Source organism: Colobus angolensis, unplaced genomic scaffold (genome assembly GCF_000951035.1).
Source record: "Colobus angolensis palliatus isolate OR3802 unplaced genomic scaffold, Cang.pa_1.0 Scaffold17, whole genome shotgun sequence".
NCBI lineage: Eukaryota > Metazoa > Chordata > Mammalia > Primates > Cercopithecidae > Colobus > Colobus angolensis.
Genome location: NW_012114821.1, coordinates 10,580,656 through 10,606,455, shown reverse-complemented (window position 1 = coordinate 10,606,455; position 25,800 = coordinate 10,580,656). Strand labels below are relative to the sequence as shown.

Here is a 25,800-nt window from a genome sequence, read left to right as displayed (position 1 = left end):
ATGGGAGATAACCACAGCTGCCCGGGTGAGAATGATGGGCGGTGGGGGGATCTTGTGGTGGGGGTCTTAGGTAGGGGAATACTGGGAAAAGGCTTTGTAGGCTGCTAAGAACAGTGTCGATGCCGAAGAGAACAGAGACATTTTTAAATCCAGAAACGTTCAGCTGGATAGCTAAAGCTACCCACTGGGTCCCTAGTTGCTTCTGCTGTCCTCTAACACACATCTATACAAATACACATACACACACGTAAACATACACATACGCACATGCACCCACAAAACACGCATGCGTACATACACAAATGCACATACAGCACACATGCACACACAAACACACACACACTTTCTTTAGGGAAACCAAGGACACAGGCAAGTCAGAAGCTTTTTGAGAGACAATATAAACAACACAGCACCAATAATGACAGGCAGTAGAAATAAGGGATCCAAATCCCAAGAACTGAGAAGAGAACGAGCCATGAGGAAGGGGAGAAGAAGGTGGGGGAGACAAAGGGAAGAAAAGGAGCCAGGACTTGGGTTTCCAGAGTTTGAGCCACAGCAGGTGCTTGGAGGGGCTGTCAGGAGCCCTGGAAGGGAGCAGAAAACTGCCACCCAGTTCCAGCTCTGGAAACACAACACTCGTTCAGGGTCCCACATGCCACCTTCGACCTCCACCCTCTGCCTCAGGGGCCTCAAATTCTACCCGCATTTTCTATCCCATTGCATCCTCAACCCATCAAGAGAAGGAAGAGACCAAATAAGAGCTTGCTGCAGCCTCAGGGAACCGAGAGCTGCAGTAGGTGGGATTCGACCCGTTTGTTCATTAGACGTGTCCAGCCATGGTTTCCGCACTCTGCTTCCTGGGGTTTTCAAGATGCAGGGAGTTTATTCCACTGAAGCACCAAACACAGTGCCTGGCACACAGCAGAGGAAGGTGCTGCCTGCCCTTTTCCCTCTTTCTGCAGTTTACTAACATCACACTGAGGTAGAAGGCAGGCAGGATTCAACGCCGGACCAGACTGAAGACCGGTCAATACTGGGAAGAGGGGCCCAAAGCACCTCTCACTGCCCATCACCATAATACACGCCCACCAGCACCATAACAGTTTACCATTGCAATGGCAACACCCAAAAGTTACTGCCCCTTGCCATGGCAACACCGGAAGTTACCACCCACTTTCTGGCTATTTCTGAATAACCTGCCCCTTAATTAGCACATTATTGAAAGTGGGTATAAATATGGCTGCAAAGCACTGCTACTCTTGGCGCTCTGCCTGCGGGGTAGCCCTGCCCCACAGGAGTGGTAACACTGTCACTGCCTCAATAAAGCTGTTTTCTACTACCACCGGCAGCTCACTCTTGAATTCCCTCCTGAACGAAGCCAAGAACCTGCCCCACATCAACACCATGGTGGGTGAGAATTCCTTCCAGACAAAACCCAAGTCCTTAGAAATGCTGACTCTCCTAAGCCTCCTTCCCCTAATTCAGGGATGTTTTAATTCAACAAAGATGTGATTTGCATGTTACGATAGAGAGCAGAGGGAACCATGAAAGAGAAAAACGAGTAGAATTTCCAGTGGTCAAGGTAGTCAATCTACCAGGTGAAACAGGCTTGAAAACAATATATAAGGCCGAATTCAGTCAACAGCTACTTTGTTCTTAAAAGGTGCTAGGCACTGCTTCTGGAGATGGCCTCCCTGCCAGGGACACTTCCTAGAGTGGAGGACACAGACAGATGGGTGACTCTGCGCAAGGACACCCACTCCAGCCCAGGTCTGTGAAAGCATGGGGCAAGAGGTTGGATGCTTCGTCCAGGCCAGTGCTGTCCAACAGATACACAGCATGGCCACTGACGTCATTTAAAATGTTCTGGTAGCCATATTAAAATAAAAAGAATCAAGAAAAAAATAATTTTAATGATGTTTTCTGTAATCTAGTATATCCAAAATAGAATCATTTAACTTATAATCCATTTTCAAAGATCAATGAGAAATTTTAAATTTTTGTACTAAGTCTTCAATAGCCAATGTGTTATTTTTCACCTACAGCACATCAAAGTTCGGACTAGGCACGAATCCAGTATTCACATTATTTCCAGAATACCTGGAAACTTTTTCCCTGCAGACGAGAGAAATGCAGTACACAGGTTCTACTCCCTGACCTCCAGCAGGGTAGGAGAAGGCTTCCAACATTCCCAAACTCTTTGGGATTCACTGAGTTAGGAAAATCGAGACTAAGAATTAGCAGATTTAGAACCTGCAGACCAGAGTCTCTGTCTGCACTGTTACAGGAGAGGCAGATGACGGACGAACATTTTCATTTATTATTGTCACAGGTTTAAAAGCTGACTGTGTGCTCAGGGATCCTGAGGTCCTTATCAAGGAGATAAAATAACAGGCTGGGCAGGAACTAGAGGCAGACGTGGAAAACCTGCAAATTCAATTCCAAATGTTCACTTTATGAAAGTCTGAGATTGGCTTCAGTTATATCAATCTCAGTTATATAAAATGTTCTGATTTTCAAAATTAAATCCTGAAGAAAGAACTTCCCCTTAGTATTTAGATGTGTCTAGGGTCTTTTCAAATTCCAGAATAGAGCTTTAAATTTGAGGAAGGAGAGCCACTGGGAAAAGAAGAATTTTCCAAACCATCCCCTCAACTCATCCCCAGCCTACCAAAATGATCTGGCCCATTTTTCCCAGTAACCAAAATATAAAATAAATATTTAATGTATTATCCAAATATCTGGGCTGTTCAGTTTTTATTAGGAGAAAAAAGAGCGGAATTCTTTTCATTTATGTGCATTGGCCTCATAATTCAACACTAAATGAAGGCCTGACATCTGTCACTCACCATGCTAGGTGCAATTGGAAATGAGGAAGACACAGACTCTCCCCTTAAGGAACAAAAATAAGCAATTCCATTTTGTTTATGAGAATATTTTTACATGACTGTGGTGTTACTTATAATCTAGTTTTGTAGACTCTTGCTGTTGGAAAGGACAGAGTGTCCAAGTCCAGCTTCCCAGCCGGTGTCTAAACAAGGTCAGAAAGCCCTACCTGATCCTCCCCTTGATGCAGGGGCATCACTGTGGGCAGCTGCCACCTGTGTTTACACCACTGGGAGCCTCAGAAAGGCTCTCCCCTTCTCCCTCACCACACTAGGCTAGTACAGCCTCAGGGTGTCCCCGGCAAGGCCAGTCTCTCCCATAGCCAAGTGCCGTAAGCATCTGAACAAGCTATCCAGTGGCCCTGGGTCTTCTCTCCTGCAGGCGTGGCATCCTGGCCCTTCAGCTCCATGCTCAGGCAGGGCCTGCACTGTGGTGGTGGCCAGGAGGCCAGTCTCCGCTGCAGCGGGCGCCTCCACAGACAGGGTATCTCCCAAGCCACCTGTAGCGGGACCATTCCCACACATGTCCCCTAGGGGGCGATAAAAGACAAAAGAGAACTCTGGCCACAGGGCAGCTTGTTTTGGCCTGCAGGCTTGCAATTTTGCAAGGTGAGGAGGACAGGTAAGCAAGCACCTGCTCGCTGGTTTTCAGACTTTTTATTAATTCAGGAACCTCATTCTTCAAGTCTCAGCTCCATCCTAGCTTTCTCAGAGAGACTTTTTGTAAATCCCCTTCAATATTAATGAGGTCTCTGGTACTCCCTCCTGCTTATTTGCCTTGCAGTATGACCACAATTTGTAATCACGTATTTAATGCTATGCTGGCTTAACCTGTCTCCCTCAATAGATTGTAAGCTCCAAAATCATCAACATCATTTAATTCAAAATATAGTAAAGTGCTTTAAAAGATCCATGTTAAAGCTACAAAAGATATTTATCCACACTTGCTTTATCATGAAAACCAGAATATTTCCAGAGTGTTCACTTAAGAATCCCTGAGAATAATCTGAACTAACTGAACTAACTGAACCCTCCCAGGTTCAAGCGATTCTCCTGCCTCAGTCTCCGGAGTAGCTGGGATTACAGGCACGTGCCACCACAGCTGGCTAATTTTGTATTTTAGTAGAGACAGGGTTTCTCCATGTTGGTCATGGCTGGTCTCGAACTCCCGACCTCAGGTGATCCGCCCACCTCAGTCTCCCGTAGTGCTGAGATTACAGACATGAGCCACCACGCCGGCCCGAACTAAATCATTCTTAACTCTCATTTTCTAGAAAAAGAAGATGGTGTGCCAAGAAATAAAGATCAGGCTCAGGGTAGGAAAGCCCCCAGTCCAATCCCCAGCAGAGGACAAAACACAACTTCTCTGACCCTCTGACTCCTCATCTATAAAATGGGAATAAATGAAAATCAGAATGGTGGTTTGAAGGAAGAGAAACCAGAATCAAGACAAAGCACTGGAAGAAAGATGCTCGCTGAAGGGTTTCATAATCCAGGTGTCAGCAGGTGTGCCCCATCCCTACCTCAATGGGGTAAGTCCCTTCAGGGCCACAGCCACCCAGGACTTCTACTCCTTCCTGGACATTTACACCCTCAGCCCTCTGCCATTCCCTGTTCATGCCCCACAAACGAAAAGAAGCGAAACTCAGTCCTTTCACTGAAATACGCTGGCCTCCAAAATTCACCTAGTCAGAGGATAACAGTAAATGAAATAAACAAGCATGGGAGGAAATCCTAAAACAAAATACAAACAAACAAATGAACAAAACCATACTTTAAATGAATAACCATAATTGCACTGAAATAGGAGACGATCAACCCAAGTAACTTTGGAAGCTGCTGTTTACACCAGATGCCTCAGGCTAAAGAGAAGAGCTCTAATTAAACACTGAACTCTAGGTAGCAGGCTTCTTTTACACAAAGACATGGTTTCCTGGTTCTGAAACTATTTTTGGTATAGTCCAGGACTGAGCAAATAAGTAACTATACTATGGATACCGAGATCCAGATTTTTCTTTGTCAGAGAAGGGAGTTATCGATATGCAAAGGGGAGAGGACAGAATACACTGTGTTGTTGAATTGCAACTGGAAAAATCCATGTGAACTCAATGATTTTTAAGAGGGAAATAGAGATTGTGTAGGTGTGTACTGAGTTTAGATATATGTATGTCTCATATATGTACATACATCCCTCTGTTTCCTAGCTGTGTTTCTGAGAGGGCACAGAGGCAATGACACCCAGCTCACCTAGTTTCCAGATCTCCGTTTCTAAATGCCACTCTCCACTAAAAGAAACCAGGTCTCCTTGTAGAAAGAGCTGATTCCACAGCTGGAACAGGGAAAGCACAAAATGAGCCCAGAGTATCTTGTACCAGAAAGCAAGGAAGTCCTCACAAAAGCGGGGGCATGCTGAAGGAACACAAAGGCCCACTTTAACACAACTGGCCAAATATGGGGCCATCTGAGCATCACATTAAACAATGAGAAAAGATTACAGACCACTGACTAAAATAAGCATTCCCGAGTCTGCGCAAATATAAATCAAGGAAAAGAGAACAGTCTTGCTTACACCGACAACTAATAAAAAAAAAAAAAAATGGTAACAATGTGAGGTACGGCTATGTGAATTAGTTGATTGTGATAATCATTTCAGTGTATGCCTGCATCAAAGCGTCAGATTGTATACCTTACATACATACAATTTTTGTTAACTATACCTCAATAAAACGGGGGTGGGGGGGATGGGGAGAAGACAACTAGTAAGTGCGGAAGAAATGAAAGCATTAGACACCCATCGTGTAGTAGCCATCCTGATGCTAACCCATTCTGGCAAGAATCATCAATCGGTGCTGAAACTACTGATGAAGAAAGTCCTTGGAGTGAGGAGTAGCAGGATAAACACACGGTCTCAAAGAGCTCACCACAAGGCATTTCACTGCAAAAGGGAAATACAGTAACTTTACAGTGAAGCAACCGGACCTCCTCAAATGTGTGGCATCACCAGTAATGGGAAAAATCATGATCACACGCCTCCTGCTATGGTGTGCTGAGAACGCAGCATTATTTCTGCGTAATTCCTGCCCAGAAATGCAGAATTTAAATCCGCTCACGAGGAAGCATTACACAAAGCCAAAGGGAGGTAGAGTCTACAAAGTAACTGGCCCATACTCCACAAAAGTATCAATGTCGTGGAATACAAGGCCAGAGGCAGCGCTCCAGATTCAGAGAGTGAAGAGACATGACCCTGGAATGCGGCGCGCGGCGGCGGTGTCCTTCCGCCGTAAAGGGTGTCGCTGGGATAATCCGTGGAATCTCAAGAGCAGCGCTGCACTGATGCTGTTTCTCATTTTGATAACTGAAACGTGGTTATGTGGGAGAACGTCCTTGTGTTTAGGAAGTAAACACCGAAGATACTTAGGGATAGGCAAAGGGGCATCAGCTCTGCAACTTTATCCCAAATGGTTGAAAGAGAAGACAAAGCAATGTAGTAAAATACTAACATTCAGGAGAATGAGTGAAGGGCATATGAAAAGTTTTTGTACTACTCTCTCCATTTTTCTGTAAGTATAAATTATGTCATAATAACAGGTTAAATGAGAACAAACCCTACATCCAACATGCCCTCAGTATTTGAGCGTCTCAAGGAGAGGTCAACACAGAACAGGCTCCATTTAGACATCCTTCTGGTTCCTTCGCCTCTCCTTCCCATCACTGGGTCTTCCCTGCCTCTCTAAAGGCTCCAGAAACTCCAGATCCATGCGCTTTTACTTGCAGAAACTTCAGCTCTAGTGTGCTCCTGTGCCCCCTCCCCACCGGAATCCTCAAATCAAGTTGGCTCAAAGAATAAAAGGTGTCCGTGTAACCAAAGCCTTTCTCCCTAGAAGACATTCGGAGTATTAAATAGAGAAAGTAATCAAATCTATTACCGTAGTTATCACTATAACTACAGTTCCCTAAACCTTGCCTCATTATCTAAGGTCTTCATTTTTTAAAGTAGGAAAATTAGTTCTCAAAAAACTAACTGAAAAAAACATGAAAATGAAGTCACCTGGGAAAGGGAGGATTCTCATGCCAACAGCAGGATGGTTGTGCTGCAAACTGACGGGCCTCAGGGCTTCACGGGAGGCAGCCAGGCAGGGAGAATCCAGGAGAAGGCAGTGTCCAGAGGACGAACCAACCATGGCCCAGGCAGCAGCTGAGAAGCTCACTCCAGGCCCAGGACAAGGGGGTTGCATCCACATCCTCCCGAGGAGGCACTCCGGCCAAGAAGGCCCTCGCGGATGCTCTGAGAAGTGAGAAGCCTCGGCTCTGCTTCCAGTAGGGCCCCTGGCCACCCTCTTGAGCAAATCCCACACCCCTTTCCCTCTCCATCTTTGTCTCTGAAAGGCAAGAGCCACTCCACAGCTGCCAGGCCCAGATCCTCCGTCCGTAACTAACAATGCACCGCCCCCAGGCCCAGCCATCTCCAACCAAGGAGACGCCACCCTCCAGGCCTGGTCATCTTAACCAAGGTGGCACCAGCCCCCAGGCCTGGGACATCTCTAACAAAGGTGGCACCACCCCCCCAGGCCCTGCCTGCCTCTCTAACCAAGAAGGCACCACCACCCCCCAGGCCCAGGAGCATCTCTAACCAGGGAGGTACTGCCCCCAGGCCCTGCCCGCGTCTCTAACCAAGATGGCACCACTCCCCCAGATCTGGGCCATTGCTAACAAAGGCGGCACCGCCCCCCACTCAGTCCCAGGCAGCATCTCCAACCAACGAGGCGCTGCCCGCATCTCTAACCAAGATGGCGCCAGCCCCTAGGCCTTGGCCATCTCTGACAGATGAGGCATCAACCCCCCGGCCCTGTGTGCGTCTCTAATCAAGGAGGCGCTGCCCCCAGGCCCTGCCCGCATCTCTAACCAAGGAGGAGCCCATCCGCAGGCCCAAGTCCCATCTCTAACCAAGGAGGTGCCACTCCCCAGAAGCCCAAGTCTCTAACCAAGGAGGCGCCACCCCCAGGCTCTGCCTGCGTCTCTCACTAAGGAGGCACTGCCCCCAGGCCCTGCCCGCATCTCTAACCAAAGAGGCACCACCCTTAGACCCTGGCCCCATCTCTAACCAAGGAGGTACCACCCCCAGGCCCTGGCCCCATCTCTAACCAAGGAGGTGCCACCCCCAGGCCCTGGCCCCATCTCTAACCAAGGAGGTGCCACCCCCAGGCCCTGGCCCCATCTCTAACCAAGGAGGTGCCACCCCCAGGCCCGGGCCATCTCTAACCAAGGAGGCCCCCAGGCCCAGGCCGCATCTCTAGCCAACCAAGGCAGCCCCTGAGTCCTGGGCCACCCTACAGAGCAGCACGACATTCCTGCCAGGAATTGCTATAGGCGACCAGGAGTGGAGAACAGCGCAAACACCTCTCCAGCCACCGAAGAATCAACAGGAAAGTTCAGAGTGGAAACTCGCATCGGGAGAATTACCTCGTAAACCTCCACCAAGGGCAGAGTAGAAGGGATGCTGGGCGCCCCCGCCGCTTCCCACGGAGCATGCAGAGGTGAAGACACTGCCTCTCCATCTACACCCTTCCTTCCCAGACTCCCGCACTCTCCTAGGAAGCCCCACCACCCTAGTTATCCCCGGCAGGCGCCACCCACCCGCACTTCTCTCCAATACACGGCTACAGCCCTGCCCAGGTGGGACGGGGCAGCCTGCCGCCACGGAAGGCTCTGATTGGCCCAGAATAAGCACATGACACCATCCACAGACCAACCAGCACTCTGAGGGGGTGTGGCCTGAGGCTGGTAGCCGTCTCCGCCCAGCAGGGGGCCCTCCTAGGTCTTGGGGACCCGCTCCAGTCTCAGGAGGCTGCAGGTGAGAAGCGCCCGGCGTCTAGAAAAACTTGGACTGTACATATCTCTCTCAGGCATATTAAAGGTTTCTGGGCTGCCCTGTCAGGAAATTCATCCAACAATTTTTTTTTTTTTTTTGGAGACGAGTGTCGCTCTGTCGCCCAGGCTGGAGTGCAGTGACTCGATCTGGGTTCACGACACCCTCCGCCCGCCAGTTTCAAGCGATTCTCCCACCTCAGCCTCCAGAGTAGCTGGGATTACAGGTGCCCGCCGCCACACCTGGCTAATTTTTTTGGTTTGCTTTGGTTTGGTTTTGTTTCAAGACGAAGTCTGGCTCCATTGGTCTCGCTCCGTCACTCAGGCTAGAGTGCCGCAGCACGATCTCGGCTTACTGCAACCTCCGCCTCCCTGGCTCAAGCAATTCTTCGCCTCAGCCTCCAGTACCTGGGATTACAGGCACCCGCCACCATGCCCAGCTAATTTTTGTATGTTTAGTAGAGACGGGGGTTTCACTATCTTGGCCAGGCTGGTACTGAACTTCTGACTTTGTGATCCACCCGTCACAGTCGCCCAAAGTGCTGGGATTACAGGCGCAAGCCACAGCGCCCAGCCTTTTTTTGTATTTTTAGGAGAGAAGCACCGGCCGCGCGCGGTGGCTCACGCCTGTAATCTCAGCACTTTGGGAGGCCGAGGTGGGCGGATCACGAGGCCAGGAGATCCAGACTATCGTGGCTAACACGATGAAACCCCGTCTCTACTAAAAATACAAAAAATTAGCCGGGCGCGGTGGCGGCGCCTGTAGTCCCAGCTACTCCGGAGGCTGAGGCAGGAGAATGGCGTGAACCCAAGAGGCGGAGCTTGCAGTGAGTCGAGATCACGCCACTGCACTCCAGCCTGGGCGACAGAGCGCGACTCCATCTCAAAAAACTAAAAACTTTAAAAAAAGGAAGGGGTTTCACCATATTGGCCAGGCTGATCTCAAATTCCTGGCCCCAAGTGATCCGCCTGCCTCGGCCTCCAAAAGTGCTGGGATTACAGGCGTGAGCCACCACACTCAGCCAGTAGAACAATATTTAACACGCCCAGTGCTGAGCAACAGATTCCTGTGTCACCTAGTCCCTCCTACCTGCTCAGACTGCGCACAGAGAAAACTCCAAAAGCCCTGGGATAAGGGAGCCACCAGGGCCAGTCAGGAATGCGCAGAAGGATGACCCGACCAAGGCCGGGCACAGTGGCTCACACCTGTAATCCTAGCACTTTGGGAGGCCGAGGTGGGTGGATTATCTGAGGTCAAGAGTTTGAGACCAGCCTGGCCAACACGGCAAAACCCTGTCTCTATGAAACATCCAAAAAAAAAAAAAATAGCCGGGCATGGTGGCAGATGCCTGGGGTCCCAGCTACTCCAGAGGCTGAGGCAGGAGAATCGCTTGAACCCAGGAGGTGGAGCCCAGTGAGCTGAGATCACACCACTTCACTCCAGTCTGGGTGCAGGAGCAAGACTCCATCTCAAAAATAAATAAATAAATAAATAAATAAATAAATAAATAAGAATGCCCCAAATAATAGCAGGAGAAGGAGGCAAGGGAAGGTAGAAGAGATAGAGAGTGTGCCCAGGAGAGGCAGCAGGAGAACCTGACAGCGCAGGACAGCCACCTATTTGGACACTCCAGTAGACTTGCTAAGGAATTCTGAACTAAAATAATAAGAGCAATAATAAAGAATGCCCTGATCAAATCTATGTTCCTTGCATCCAAGAATTCCAAACACCACGCCCCACCCAAATCGCTCATGCCCTGAGCCCCTCTTCCCTGGGACATTCCGGTAGACGCGTCAGAAAGTCAGGTGAACCATCAAAGCCACTGTGTCCCAAAGAGGAACTCTCCTCCCACTCAACAGAACCAGCCTCCTGGACACCCCCAGGGATCCAGGGCACAGCACCCTCCTGGCTACCCAGCCACCCTCTCACCTTTGACTCCTCCCCTGGAAGGGCACCAAGAAACAGTCACCAGATCCCATCAATGTTCCTGTCTACCTACTGTCTAGCCATCAGTTCCCATCACCAAACTCGCTTCCCAATTCAAGCCCTTCTGTGGGCATTTCTTACATAGTCTTCCTATTAGAGAGCAAAGACCAAAAAAAATTAAAAAGTAAAAGTACAGAATGTTTTTCTTGATTACTCTGTCTTCTAAAAATTTACAGCAGGAGAAAGAGAAGAATAGGAGAGTGAGATCGACATTAAAAAGGCAGAATCAAAGCCTGGTGTTCCAGGGCACCTCATATTTCTGCAACTGTATCGCCATATTCCCCCATTTCCCTAAAGTCTGGTGATCTTAATCATTGCCCCTCACCCACTCCCTGCATTGCATAGGGAACTGAGGCTAGAGCCAGGGTCCACACCTGAGAGCAGGTCAAATCCACCACAAGGACAAACAGCAAACTCTGGCAGGAAAGGGTTAATAACCCCCAAGTATGAAATGCTTCTGTCAATCTCTAAGGAACAGTAAGATCCAAAGAGGGAAAGGAACAGAGACATGAAAGCAATGACAATAGAGGAAATAAAAGGAGCTAACCCATGGCCTGCAGGTGTAAAGACCTCTACTTTGGGACCACACTGACCTGGGTGAGTCTGGCTGCACTCCTAGTGAGGAGTGGACTCTGTGCCATGACTCCAACCTGCTGAGCCCGTTTCCTAATCTGTATAATGGCAATAACAGCATCTGCCTCCCTGGGTCATTAAATTAAATGAGGTAGGGTGGGAAGTGCTGATAGTCCAGGTGCTCAAGAAATATGATGGAGTCCACTCAGTAGCCTGAGAAGAGCACAGTTTGGTTTGGGACTGAACAGCCCAAAGCTCAAATCCTAGCTGGACCACCTACCAGCATGAGACCAAACCTCTCTGCCCCTCTATCTCTTTGTCTGTAAATCAAAGATAATATCCCAACATCAGAGAACTGCAGTTACGCTGGCAGAGTACAATGGTTGGAGAGCACGTCACACAGCACTGGGACACGGTGGAAGCTGGGAATGCAGACAACCTCTCTGGTGGTTAAGAACGTGAGTGCGGAGCGTCATGCTGTCGGGATGGACAAGGCACCAGGGCAGGAGCCTCGGCTCAGGCAGAAGGCTGGCACGCACCCGTGGGGAGCTAAGTGGCATGCAAGCAGTGGGGCCAAGGACAGCTGCAAGTCCTGTGCATCGTCAGGCAGTGATACTCCCCGACAGACTTTGAAAAGCCACAAGCTGCCTCTGATGGAGTCTTAGGCGCTGAGTTCAACATGGCCTTGCTCAGCAAGAACTCTCAAGATCACCTCAAAAACACTTCCTGAGCAGCAGCCAGTTCAGTGTGTACCTCACCTGACTTGGTTCTTCAGAGAATAAAATCCTCAGACGAAGACATGTTTAGCCACAATTTTGTAGAAACGGAAACTGAGGCTCAAAGAAGTCACAAGAACGATCACATTGTGGGTCTAAAATGCAAAGCTAGGTCTCCGGGACTCCAAAGCCAGTACTGTTTCCCAGAGCCCACATTTCTGGGGTGGGGGATCCCACAGACACCCAACTCAGCAAGAAGAAAGGCCAAGGAGAGGAGAGAAAGGCAGGCTAGATGGACAGCGAGTTGACTCTGCTGATGGAGGTAGAGACTCAGGACGTGGGCAGGGCCTTGTGAGCCAGAGGCTACTGGACAGCTCAGCCAGAGTGCTGGCAGCTCCAGCAGGAGAGCCGGCCGGCTGAGCACACTCCCCTCCCTCCACCCCAGTGCTCGGCAGCTCGGACCTGACCCCTGTACCAAGAATGCACGAGGACCTGAAGGTTCACTGTCGGACTCTGGGCTGCAACTGCCACACCTCAGAGGAGCTCTGGCCAGTCCAGGGGGAGGCAGAGGCTGCATACCTTGTCGGGCTCGCTCATGCTTTCCTGCCTTGCCCTCTGCTGCGCCTCCTTGGCCTGGTCAATCTGCTCAAACATCATCCTGTGGCTTTTCTGAGCCCCTCGCCCAGCCCAGGCAGAACTGACTGGCAGTGACCACGTCACTGATCCTCCTACTGTACCTTGTACAAGCTTCTAGCACTGTCCAAGGGACCCTTGTACAAGTGAGTAAGTTTAAATCGAGAGACAGGGTTATGTCGCCATCGCCACAGTCAAGACTCAGACCAGTCCTGGGCGCCCACCAAGCTCCCGGTGCCTCTTCAGTCAGTCCCCTCACCCCCTACCCCCATGTAAATGTGTGTTTATGGTAAATACACATAAAATTTACCATCTTAACTATTTTTAGGTATACGGTTCAGTGGCATTAGATACATTCACACTGGTGTGCAACCATCTCGACCGTCCATCACCAGAACTTTTTCATCTTACAAAACCAAAACTCCATGTCCATTAAACACTAACTCCAGATGCCTCCTCCCCCAGCTCCTGGCAACCACCATCCTACGTTCTGTCTCTTTGAATTTAACTACTCTAGGAACCTCATGTAAGGGTAATCATTTGGTAATTGTCTTTTTGTGACTATCTTATTTCGCTGTGCACAATGGCCTCAAGGTTCATCATGTGGTAGCCTATGTCAGGTTTCCATCCTTTTTAAGGCTGAATAATGCTCTATTCTATGTATACACTACATTTTGCTTAGCCTTTCATCCCTTAGTTTCCACATTTTAGCTATTACGAATAACGCTGTTATGAACATGGGTATACAAATATCTCTTTGAGACTCTGCTTTCAATTTTCGGAAATATATTCCAAGAAGTGAAATTGCTGAATCACATGGTAATTCTATCTTTCATTTCTTGAGAAATTTCCGTACTGTTTTCCACAGCAGCTGCACTGCTCTATGTTCCAACAAACAGTGAACAAAGGTTCTAATTTCTCCCATCCTCAAAGTATGTTGTCTTTTGTGTCTGGCTTCTTTAACACGCCCTTGAGATTGGTTCAGGTTGCTGCTCGCATCACTTTTTCATCCTTTTTCATTGCCAAGTAGTATTCCTTTGTATGGATATATCACAATTTGTTTATCTTTGCACCAGCTGTTGAGCATTTGGGCTGGTTCCAGTTTGGGGCTTGCTAGGCTTTCAATGTTCCCGCCAAAAATGCATGTTGAAACTTAACCCCCAGTGTGGCAGTGTTGAGAGGTGGGGCCTTTAAGAGGTGATTGGACCATGATGGCTCTGCTCTCATGAATGAATTAAGGAGTTAATGGATTAATGGGTTATCATGAGAATAGAACTGGTGGCTTTACAAGAAGAGAGTCCTGATCATAGTACATTAGCAAACTCAGCCCCTTGCCATTGATACCCTGTGCCACCTTGGGACTCTTCAGAGAGTACCCACCCAGCAAGAAGGCCCTCACCAGATGCAGCCCCTTGACCTTGGCCTTCTCAGCCTCCAGAACTATAAGAAATAAATTCCTTTCCTTATACATTACCCAACTTCAAGTATTCTGTTATAAGCAACAGAAATCAGACTAAGGGTTATTAGAAATAAAGCTGCTATGAACATGTGTATACCTGTCTTCAGACAGACATAGGTTTCATTTTTCTTGGAATAGGATTGCTACCTTTTATGCTAAGTTGATACAGTCTGGCTGTATTTCCACCCAAATTTCATCTTAAATTGTAGCTCCCATAATTCCCACATGTTGTGGGAGGAATCCAGTGGGAGATAATTGAATTATGGAGGCTGTTTCCCCCATACTGTTCTCGTGGCAGTGAATAAGTCTCATGAGACCTGATGGTTCAGGTCTTGGAACCATCTCTCTTCCACTTGGTTCTCATTCTCTCTTGCCTGCCCCCAAGTAAAACGTGCCTTTCGCCTTCTGCCTTGATTATAAGGCCTCCACAGCCATGTGGAACTGTGAGTCCACTAAACCTCTTTCTCTTGATAAATTACCCAGTCTCGGGTATGTCTTTATCAGCAGCATGAAAGCAGACTAATACATAAGTGTACCCTCAACATTGTAAGAAGGCAGCAAACTATTTTCCAAGGTAGCTGTACCATTTTGCATTCCTATCAATGATGTATCAAAGTTCCAGCTGCTTCACATCCTTATTAGCACTTGGGATTCTTTTCCATTTTCACCATTCCAGTAGGTAGGTAGTAGTGTCTCATTGTGATTTTAATTTGCATTTCCCTAGGAACTAATGATGTTGATCATCTTTTCATATGTTTATTGACCATTTTTATACATTATTCTGTTAAAGAATCTTTCAAACCTTTTGCTCATTTTAATTAGTTTTGTCTGCCTTACAGACTGTGAGTTCCTTCAGAACAGGTCTCAAGGCCCCCTTGAGGCCTAACTCCTGGGAGAACCATTCCCATAGACGATATGTGAGTAGTGCTGTGGAGCCACCTACCAGCTGGTGCCTCAGCCACTGCACGCAGCCCAGATAGGGCCTCACACACACCAGGCACTTCAGAGATATTTATGACCACATCAGCAAGCACAGATGGCCAGTAGCACAGAGAGAGATTGAGTGGGGCTGGACAGCCACAGGGACCAGCCTGAGCTTCTGTATCCTCACTTGCAAAGCAGAGATAATAAGCCCACCTTGCAGAGCTTTTGTGAAGAATAAACTAAAGAAAGGGTGTGAAGCACCCAACTGAGCAGGTCTACAGAAATGATAGTTATTATGACCAGGCCCTATCTTATTCCCCTGCAACTGCATGATGAGGGATTGGATCCAAATGTTCAGGGAAAGAAGGTGAAGACTGACAGCGGGAGAATGGAAGGGGAAGAGAGGAGAGGGAAAGAAGGAAAAGACAGATGGTGGAAAAGAGTGAAGTCCCCTGCCATATGCCAGGTATGTTCCCAATCCTCCTGTATGAAAACTCTACGAGCATGCTACCTAATAGGTCTGTGGGGACCATTTTCATATAATATATAATATAGGAGGCAATGGTGGCTCAAGATACTTGCCAAGGTCCCAGGGCTATTAGACAGCAGGACCAGGACTTCTACCCAGTTCTGCTTCCCCTCAGGGCCCCTTTTCCCTGCATTACCTAAGCCTGGTTCCCTGTGGGGCTCTCTCCCCAAGGAAGGGTCTTCCCAAGGTGCTTCCTGGAACCTGGCTAGCCCTGAACAAGTCTCTTGTACCAACTCAGAAACAAAAACAGGCAGAATTCAAAAGATGCTTCTCTACCACCACAGGAGGAAACTGAAGATTATAGACCCAGGGCTGCACACAGGAAGCCTGCAGAGTTTTCATGTCCCTGAGCCTGTTATATTCACCATTCCCCTTTCCCTAGAAACAAACACAGATGGAATGCCTGCAGGTCCCTAAGGTAAAAGCCAATCCTTCACCAGTCCCAGGGGCTTTCTCTCTGAATTATTTCTCTAAATCTGTCCCTCCTCATCCCTACAGCTGGGATTGCACTAGGACAGCACCTAAAGAAATTCTCCTGCCTGCATTTTTGTCCCTCCAAAAAGTGTTCTCTTGCTTATTATTTATACTTCAAAAATTACTATAAAGCTGTAATAATCAAAGTAGTGTGGTACTGATAAAGAATAAACAAATAGAGCAGTGGAACAGACCAGAAAGTTCAGGAGTGAACTGACACATAATTTTCAAGAAAAGAGTCAAAGTAATTCAATGGAGGAAGAAAAGGTTCTTCTAACAAACGAGGCTAGAAAAACTGGGCATCTACATGCAGGAGAAAAAACATTCTCCATCCCTACTTCATACCATACACAAACTTATTAGGGATAGATAGTAGACCTAATAAAAGCAAGAAATATAAACCTTAAAAAAAAAAAAACTTAGGAGACTGTCTCTGTGACCTTAAAGTAGGAAAACATTTCTTAAGAGAAGATACAGAAAGCACCTCCTATAAATGTAAAAATAATGGCAAATATATAAAACTCCAAAAAAATCACAAACTTCCGTTCATTAAAAGATAAAAGACAAATAAGTGAGCAGAAATTGGGAGAAAATGTTCACAACATACACATGCACACACACACACACATATATACAACAAAAGACAAACATCCAGAATATATAAAGAACTCTTACATTCCAGCAACAAAAAGACAATAAATCCTATTTATATATTTGCTTGCTTATTTGTTTATTTTTAGAGAAACTGTTTCACTGAGGCCCAGGCTAGAGCGCAGTGGCATGTTCACAGCTCACTGAAGCCTTGAACTCCTGGGCTCAAGCGATCCTCCCACCTCAGCCTCCTGATAAGCTGGGATCCACCACCATGCCCAGCTTTTTTTGTGTGTAGAGGTGGGGTCTCACTATGTTGCCAAGGATGATCTTGAACTCCTGGCCTCAAGCAATCCTCCCACCTCAGACTTCCAAAATGCTGAGATTGAAGGCATAAGCCACCACACCCAGTCCCCAATTTATTAAAATAGGCCAAAGACTTGAATAGACATTTCTCTAAAGATGACACAAATGGCCAATAAGCACAAGAAAAAATGTTCAACATCATTGGTCATCAGGCAAATGCAAATTAAGGGAGATACCACTGCATATCCTCCAGAGAAGGCAAAATGAAAGACTGACAATACCAAATGCTGGTAAGGACAGAGAGCAAGCAGAATTCTCTGACATTGCTGATGGGAATGTAAAATTATACAAACGACTCTGGAAAGCTATTTGGAAGTTTCTTAAAAAGTTAAACATCACTATAACCCAGAAATTCCACTCCTATGTACTTATTAACCCAAAAGAAATGAAAATAAATATTCACAAAAAGGCTTGTACAGGAACATTCACTGCAGCTTTATTCCCCATAATGAAAAACTGGAAATAGACTGTGGCTGTATCCACGCAACAGAAAGAAACAAACTACTGAATCTCAGAAGTTCTATGCTGAATAAAGGAAACCAGACACAAGAGAATTATATGATGTTCTACAGAAGAAGAAATTCATCTATGGTGACATCAAGACTAGTGATTGTGGCCAGGCACGGTGGCTCACGCCTGTAATCCCCAGCACTTTGGGAGACCGAGGTGGGCAAATCACTTGAGGTCAGGAGTTCGAGACCAGCCTAGCCAACATGGTGAAACCCCGTCTCTACTAAAAATACAGAAATTACCCAGGTGTAGTGGTATCTCCCTGTAATCCCAGCTACTCAGGAGGCTGAGACAGGAGAATTGCTGGAACCCAGGAGGCAGAGGTTGCAGTGAGCCGAGATCGCGCCATTACCCTCCACCCTGGGCAACAAGAGCAAGACTCCATCTCAGAAACAAACAAACAAAAAGACTAGTGGTTGCTTGGGGTGAGGAGCAGGGATGGGACAGTAAGGCACAAGAGAAAACTTTCTGGGCTGATGAAAAAGTTCTGAATATTGTTAGGAGTGTGGGTTATGTGAGTGGTCAAACTCTACACTTAAGGTCTATGCATTTCAGTATATAGTACACACATACAAAAAAAAAAACCTGTCTCTTGGCAGCTGCCAGAGATCTTTCTTTCTGAAAGGCCAATCCGCCAGCCTTGTTATCTTTCTGTCCCTCAAAGTTTCCAAAATAAAGTCCTAACAGCTTCCCACTACTCAAAGGCCCTTCATCACAGACCTCCAGCACCCCATGCCCCTCCCCAAGCTCAGTACTCACCTGGTCACAAAGGGTGGGCCACAGCTGTGTCACTGCACCAGCTGTTCCTTCTTTCTACAGGGCACCTCTGCTCACCCCACAAGACCCAGCTCAACACATCTCCTCCTTCAGGAAGCCTTCCCACAATCCCTCAGGCTGGGGTAGATGCACCCACTCTGAAGCCCTCAATACTCAAGGCTTACTTCCATCACAGCACCTAGCCCCATTCCTAAAGGAATCCGTTTTCCACTGCCAGGACTGCATGAAATCCTCAAGAGGGAAGAACATGTCATATTGGACTTTGCATCCCTAGCAAACAGCACAAAGTTTGGCATAAACATCTAGGTAAACTGATGACCAGCTTGATAGTAAAATAATAATAATAATAATAATGATAAGCAATAATAATAACCCTAAGGGGAAGAGAAATGGTAGCAACTCCTGAAGAAGAGGCCCACCAGCAGGGAACCAAGGAGAATATCTAACACTAAGAAGGAAGCCAGTTAGGGCCCTACAAGGAGCCTTGGGGCTGAATTAAAATGCCCTCCAGAGATACCAGGACACCCCAAGCTCTCCTGGTCCTTGGCTCCAGGTCCCATGGCTGAGCTGGTCCTCTTTTCCCCCACTGCCCACTATGGGATGCTGCCCCTTTCCTATTCGGACAACCTGCCGTTTCCACTGGCATCCTCTGAGGCCAGGTCCCTACCCCACCCATCCTGCCTTCATCTGGCTGTGTTGAACACAAAGGCATCCGATTCCAGAGCTCCACCTTTTGCAGCTCCATGTATTACATGATTTAAAAGAACTCAAAAGATTTTAAACCAGTATATTGAAAGGGATGACTGAACCATGTTCACTGTAGTGCCATTCACGATAGCCAAGTATGGAATAGGCCCCAGTGGCCAACACCACATGAATGATTTCTTTAATGTGGGACATATACACAATGGAATATTATTCAGCTGTAAAAAAGAAATGCTGTCATTTGTGACAGCATGGATGAAACTGGAGAACACTGTGCCACGTAAAATAAGCCAGCACAGAAGGACAAACACTGCACGTTTTCTCTTACATGTGAACTCTAAAACAGTGGAGCTCAAAGAAGCAGAGAGTAGAATAGTGGGTACCAGAGCCTGAGGGTGCAGGAGAAAACGATGATCAAAGGGTACAAAGCCTCAATTAGACAAGAGGAATTTTTTCTTTGAGACATATTGCACAGCATGGTGAATAGGGCAATAATGTACATTTCGAATTCGCTAAGAGTACATTTTAAATGTTTACTTACCACAAAATGGTAACTATTGGAGGTGATGGATATGTTAATTCACTTGATTTAATTTTTCCACATTATACTCATAAATCATAACATCACATTATACCCCATAAACAAATATAATTTGTCAAGTTAGTTTTTTTAATTTAAAAAAAGAAAATCACGTCACCCAATTTTAAGTCCCTGTTTTTCTATTAATATGCCAAACAGTATCTTTATAAGCAAACTCAATTATCTATATATTTTGTGTTCCTTGAAAAAAAAGGAGGCAACATTAAATCTGTAAGATGTTTAAAATGTCTATTTTGCTTTGCTCTGCTTTTTTTTTTCTCGCTCTCTCTTTTAAAAAAATTACTCAGCCAGGCACGGTGGCTCACATCTGTAATCCCGGCACTTTGGGAGGCTGAGACAGGCGGATCACCTGAGGTCAGGAGTCAGAAACCAGCCTGACCAACATGGTGAAACCCCATATCTACTAAAAATACAAAATCAGCCGGGCATGGTGGCACATGCCTGTAATCCCAGCTACTTGAGAGGCTGAGGCAGGAGAATCGCTTGAGCCTGGAAAGCAGAGGTTGCAGTGAGCCAAGATCATACCATTGTGCTCCAACCCGGGCAAAGAGCGAAACTCCATGTCAATAAATTCATTTTATTTACGTTAAAAAATGACTTATTAAAAAAAAATTACTCAGCCTGGCACAGTGACTCAAGCCTATAATCTTAGCACTTTGGGAGGCCGAGGTGGGTGGATCTCTTGGGCTGAGTTCAATACCAGCCTGGTCAACCTGATGACACCCAATCTCTACAAAAAAAGACAAAAATTAGCCAGGTGTGGTGGTGCACCCCTGTAGTCCCAGCTATTCGGGAGGCTGATGTGGCAGGATGACCTGAGTCTGGGAGGCTCTGCCTTTCCATTCACAAATGCTTTCAAGAAGTGAGTGGATGACGATGTACTGAGCTGTACACTGGGAAGTCTGGTTCTGGGAAGGGAAGAAACAAATTCCATTTCCTGAATGCCACCAGCAGCCACCTGTGGCAGGATTGTGTCTCCTTTGCCAATGAAGGGACTGGGGTGCCAAGGGCTCTGTGACTTCCCTTAGGTCAGGAATCTGGTGAGAAGCAGATCTCTGGGCCCAGAGCACGGGCTCTTTCCACCCTCCTAAATGTTCCAGCCCTTAAAGTTGATGCCTGTCCTTGAGAAACTGCAAGAACAGTGAAAGTTTAACCAGGTGAACAGCTGAGAAGAGAGGGAAAACTTAACTCTAGACTAAAGCTCTTCTACATAATTAAATCAACCCATCTTGGTGCAGAACTTTTCAGAGGCTGTATGCTTGAAACTATCTATAAAAGGAAATGCAATTAAGGAGACTTTTTAATATATCTGATTCCTGACTGCCCTTGCTCTAGGCAAGAGCTTAATTCTACTTAACGATAGCTATCTTTGAAAAGTTATGTAAATTGCAAGGTATGGGGAGACAAGAAACAGGAACCCTTTCACCGGAGGCAAAGGAGAAGCCCACTGAGAAGGGAGCACTGTGGAAACAGGGCTCCAATTCACACAATGACCATCTCGGCTCATTTGCCACCTACAGCCATGCTCTGTAGACCACATGCAACTCCACCTCGCTATCATTCATGGTACTCCCTTTCCTAAATTAACCAAAACAGGAAACTCTTTTCAGAAATTAGCTGACCATGAGTTGACAGTAACACGTTTTAAAAATATGATCTTTTCTCATTTGGTACAGCTGGAAATTGAAGGCAACTTCAACATATGTCCAGGGTTCTTCTTTAAAACTCTTGGGTAAATTCCAGAAGTGGAAAAATGGACAACTCATTCTCTCTACACAAGCAACAACGTGGGAGGAGGAAGGTACCAATCAAGAAGATATTTCACGTTTATCAAAATGGAGTCACTCATGTGAAACTCTTAAACAAAATGGAGCCAGAGAATATGAAGGAAGGGCCCTCATGCAAGTATGCCTATGACAGGAACTATGCCAGGAATTCCTTAGTGCCTGTTGCTTGCACAGGACACTTGCCCGGTGCACCTGTCTCCAATGGACTAATGCCAACTCCTGCAATAAGCCTCTAAAACCAATGGTCTTTGTTTCAAAACCGCTTAGGTGGACTTCCCTTTGGTCTTTAAAAGTTTCCACTTGCCCCACCTTCTTTGGATGTGCCTATGATCCAGCATAGCGCACGTATCTAAATTGCAATCTCCTGTTATTCCCAAATAAACTACTGTTTCAGGATCCCATATCCAAAAAGCTGGGGACCCGAAGTTAGAGAATTCCAGATGTTTTTGGATTTTGGAATATTTGCAGATACATAGTGAGATAACCTGAGGACAGGACCCAAGTCTAAATATGAAATTTATTTATGTTTGATAAACACCTTATACACACAGTCTGAAGGTAATTTTACAATATTTTTAATTTTGATCATGAAACAAAGTTAGTGTACAATGAACCATCAGAAAGCAAACGTGTCACTATCTCAGCCACGCATATGGGCAGTATGTGGTTGTCTGGCATCGCCACCATTCCTGACTCTCAATTTCTATGCTACCAATAAGATGATCACTTTCTTACATTTATTTACACAGAAGTCCTTACCAGTAAAAAATATGACACACCATTAATACAGTGAAAAACAAGGTGTTCAAGGTACCTAAGCAGCACAGCAGCATCACCAGAACACGTATGTGTCAGCTGCTAAACAACAGAATGATAAACAATGGCTGGCTTTAAGTCTGCTGTTCAGCCTGCATTTCTTTCTGAATGTTAACAGCATCGTCTTTACAGTTGTGTAACTGTTTGTTGTTTTGTTTTGTTGAGAAAAAGAGAGATGGGGTTTCACTACACTGCCCAGGCTGGTCTTGAACTCCTGGACTCAATCGACCCTCCTGCCTCAGACTCCCAGAGTGCTAGGATTACAGGCGTGAGCTACTGCGCCCGGTTATGCAACTGCATTTCTACTGACAACCTTCACGAGGTCAGATAGAAAATTTTCCACTGCGCCCTCATGTCAGTGCTCAAAAGTTTCAGACTTTGGAGCATTTCCGATTTCAGATTTTTGGATTAGGGATGCTCAACCTGTATTTGGAGAGTAGGTCTCTCCAGTGCTCATTTTAGGCTAACCTAAGATAGCATACCTGAATTAGCTGGGTACCACAGCTCATCAGCGCACCTGTGGTCACAGGTACTTGGGAGGCTGAGGTGGGAGGTTCACTTGAGTTCCGGAGGCAGAGGTTGCAATGACCGGAGATTGCGCCATCACACCCCGGCCTGAGTGATAGTGCGAGACTCCGCCTCAAAAGATTAAAAAAATTAAATTTAAAAAAGCATGCCTGATATAGTTCGGGTCTCCTGACCCAATACTCGGCTCTGGGCCCACTCTGTCACTCCAGGACCCATTCTCTCACATCTAGCACCGCAGCAGGTGGAGGCAGGACTACGACTGGCACCGCTCTTTACCCCGCCTGGCGTGCAGAGGGACTCCTTGCAAAGCTGTTACTTGAACCAAAGTCAGGAAAGGGGGTTAACCCGACCCTGGGGGTTAGAGGTAGTGACACGCCACTTCCTTCAGCATGGGGACACACACTACAGATGTTTCAGTAGATGAACTGGTAGGCTCAGAACATACAACTGGAGAGAGGCAGCTGTGCAGGGTAAGTCCCAGTGACACGATGTTTGCATCTCCAAAAGGTCACTTGAGCTCAGCAAAAAAAAAAAAAAAAAGCCAGACCGATGGGCAGGCGTGATCAGTTAGCGCGTTCGTTCTTTCATTCACTAAGTATATACTGAACACTTACATGAGGCAAACTCTATTCTAAGAAGACAGAAGTACAAGTCAAGCGAGCACGCAGGAGTTTGGATTTTAGCCCAAGTTGGAGGAAGTTAATTTTTAAAGCCCCAGTTCTATCGTTTTTAAAATGTGTGATGTTGACCTCTCTGAACTTCTGTTCCTCATAATAAATGACCTACACATTAGAGTTCTCAAGAGAGCTGAGCAGCAAAATGTGTTAAGTCAGTGCCCAAATGTGGAAGCTTGTAGTAATTACAGGTGAAGGACCCCAAGCTCAAGGTTAAAAGACTTGCACCGGGTGTCAAGTGGCAGATCTGTCAATCTATCAGGTCCAGCCGGCGGCCGGGTAACCTGCAGGAGGTACTCATTTCGCCGAGGAGGAATCTGAGGCCAGGCAAGAAGGAAGACCCGCCAAGGTCCACTCAGTCAAAGAGCTGGCACCGCCGGGATTCGAACCTCGCTCCCACCGCGTTCCGCCACTGGCGCGCGCCCCGACGCCACCCATTGCCGTGGAAACCGCCCGGCGCGTGCTCTTCCACTAGCTCCCTCCTTGCTTTTCATTTTTTTGCGGCGGGATACCCCAGCGACTGAACGTGAGCCGCAGAACGCAACTACGTTCGCTCTCCTCCCCAGACCCGGATCCCTCCGCGGCCGGCGCGCTGCTTCCCGACTCGACGCTCGAAACGGCTTCCCGCCCGCCGCGCCGCGCCCCACCCCCACCCAGTCTCACCCCAGCCCCCAGTCCGGCTCACCTGCCGCCCGCGTCTCCATGGCAACGCCCCCACCGCGGAGGAAAAAAAAGCCTCGGGCTCTTCTGGGCCCCCTCCCGTGCCGACCGAGGAGGCGGGGCGCCCTGCTGACGCTTCGCTTTTTATTTTTATTTTTTTAAGAAAAGAGCCGGCGAGGTTATGGCGAATCTGCGGCATCCAACATGGCGGATGGAGTCTTCGCCCTCCTCCCCACGGGGCGCAGACGCCTGCGTAGCGGACGTCCGCCTCGGGTGACCCTCCCCCGGCGCCGAGCGCGGCCCGGCAGGGCCGAGCTAACGCGCATGCTCGCAGCCGGAGGCCGTGCTTTTTATCCTGCTCAGCGGATCCGCCGCGCCTCGTTTTGAGCCACGCCCAGGGAGGGGCCCTCGGGAGGGCCGGAGCAAGGATCTCGAGATCGGGAGCCTGGCGGTCTTTCCCGGCCTTTGCCAAGGCGACCTTAGACCCGCGGCATGTGGGGCTGCTGGGCTGGGTGTGGAAGGAGAGTTCTGGGCACGCTTCGTGTCGCAGCGCTACCTCTCACTACCTAATTTGGGGAAGCGAATTAACTTTTCTTGCTCTCAGTTTACTGATGTGGCCATCGGGGTGCTCCCAAGCTGCATCCCGCTGGAAGCTGCGGCGTTTCCTGAAGCGTGGGGTGCTTTCTTTTGGGCCACCCGGCTGGATTTTAGGGGCTACAGAGCACTGAGCAGCGTAAGATCACACGTGACATGGCGACTTCCTCACGTCTCTTTTTGTCCCGCAACAAGTCTGCGCTAGGTGTGCGCGCCTCCAACACTCGCTCATTCATTTCTCTGCTTGTGGCGCAGCCTTCAGCGGGCAGCTGAGTCTGGTGGAAATTTAATGACCTTGTTTTTGGTTTTGATGTTAAGGGGTTTAGCTCCAACACTGTAGTCCTCGACTCAAATGACATCCTACAACCCCTAACCCTCACCCCTAGAAACCCACTAAAGTAACCCTCTTAAGACACTTCATATTTTCTACGTAACGTCCATTCCTATGGGACATTATTTCCCTCCCTTACCTCTGTCCGTCTTGGTCACCCCTTTAGCCTCAGAAACAAACTCAGCCTGACAGTTATTTCATGAGTAATGACTTGATGTGGCCCATGTTCTAAGGTCATTTTCTGTTTTATGACAAATGATAACGTTTTTCACACAGTCATATAGTTTTCTTTTTAAATTGTTTACATTTTCAAAAATCAGTCAACTTAAAATGGTGTACATGCTGCATAGACATGCCCCCCCCCAAAAAAAAAAAATGTAAAAGCAGACCTCAAGAGACTGAAGTTTGGAAAACTGATTTGTTTTCATGATTCCCCTGAAATGCTAGTCTTTGCCTGTTCTTCTTTTCCTGGAATAACCCTCTGTGGTTACTGCTCAACATGAAACTCTCAGGCCATGAGCCCTGAAGCTCACAATTCACGTTCCCACAGCTGTGGTCGCACTGGCCCAGCTCCGTCCCCCATTTTTGTGTTTGCACAACCTCCCTCCTCACTAGACTGAGCTTCCTGAGCAGCCCTGACAGGTCCTTTTCATTTTGTTTTCCCAGCGCCTGTTGCATAGTCATATTACTGAATGAACACTTCGTTCTGGGGTCACTTATTTTTGAGGAGGAAAACTCCCTTGGGCATTGAGCTTCAAGATGACTCATCTGATTTCTCAGGAGCCTTCCTGCCTGCTCCTTAACCCTATTCTTGG

General features: G+C 47.4%; 1 protein-coding gene across 7 annotated transcripts in view; it reads right to left on the bottom strand.

The window, feature by feature from the left end:
• ZFAT (zinc finger and AT hook domain containing) overlaps positions 1-24,412 on the bottom strand; it is a 234,020-nt gene extending 209,608 nt beyond the window's left edge. For 3 of the 7 annotated variants that reach the window (XR_001001369.1, XM_011938135.1, XM_011938140.1), the window contains exon 1: positions 24,086-24,412. Coding sequence is in view for 2 of the 7 variants with exons in the window: in XM_011938135.1 (XP_011793525.1) it covers positions 24,086-24,104 (19 nt within the window). In the remaining 5 variants the exon portion in view is untranslated. Of the gene's footprint in view, positions 1-8,345; positions 8,474-24,085 lie in introns of those variants that run through there. The other 4 variants (XM_011938136.1, XM_011938141.1, XM_011938139.1 and 1 more) reach the window with 3 other exon arrangements.
• Positions 24,413-25,800: the final 1,388 nt, after the last annotated feature.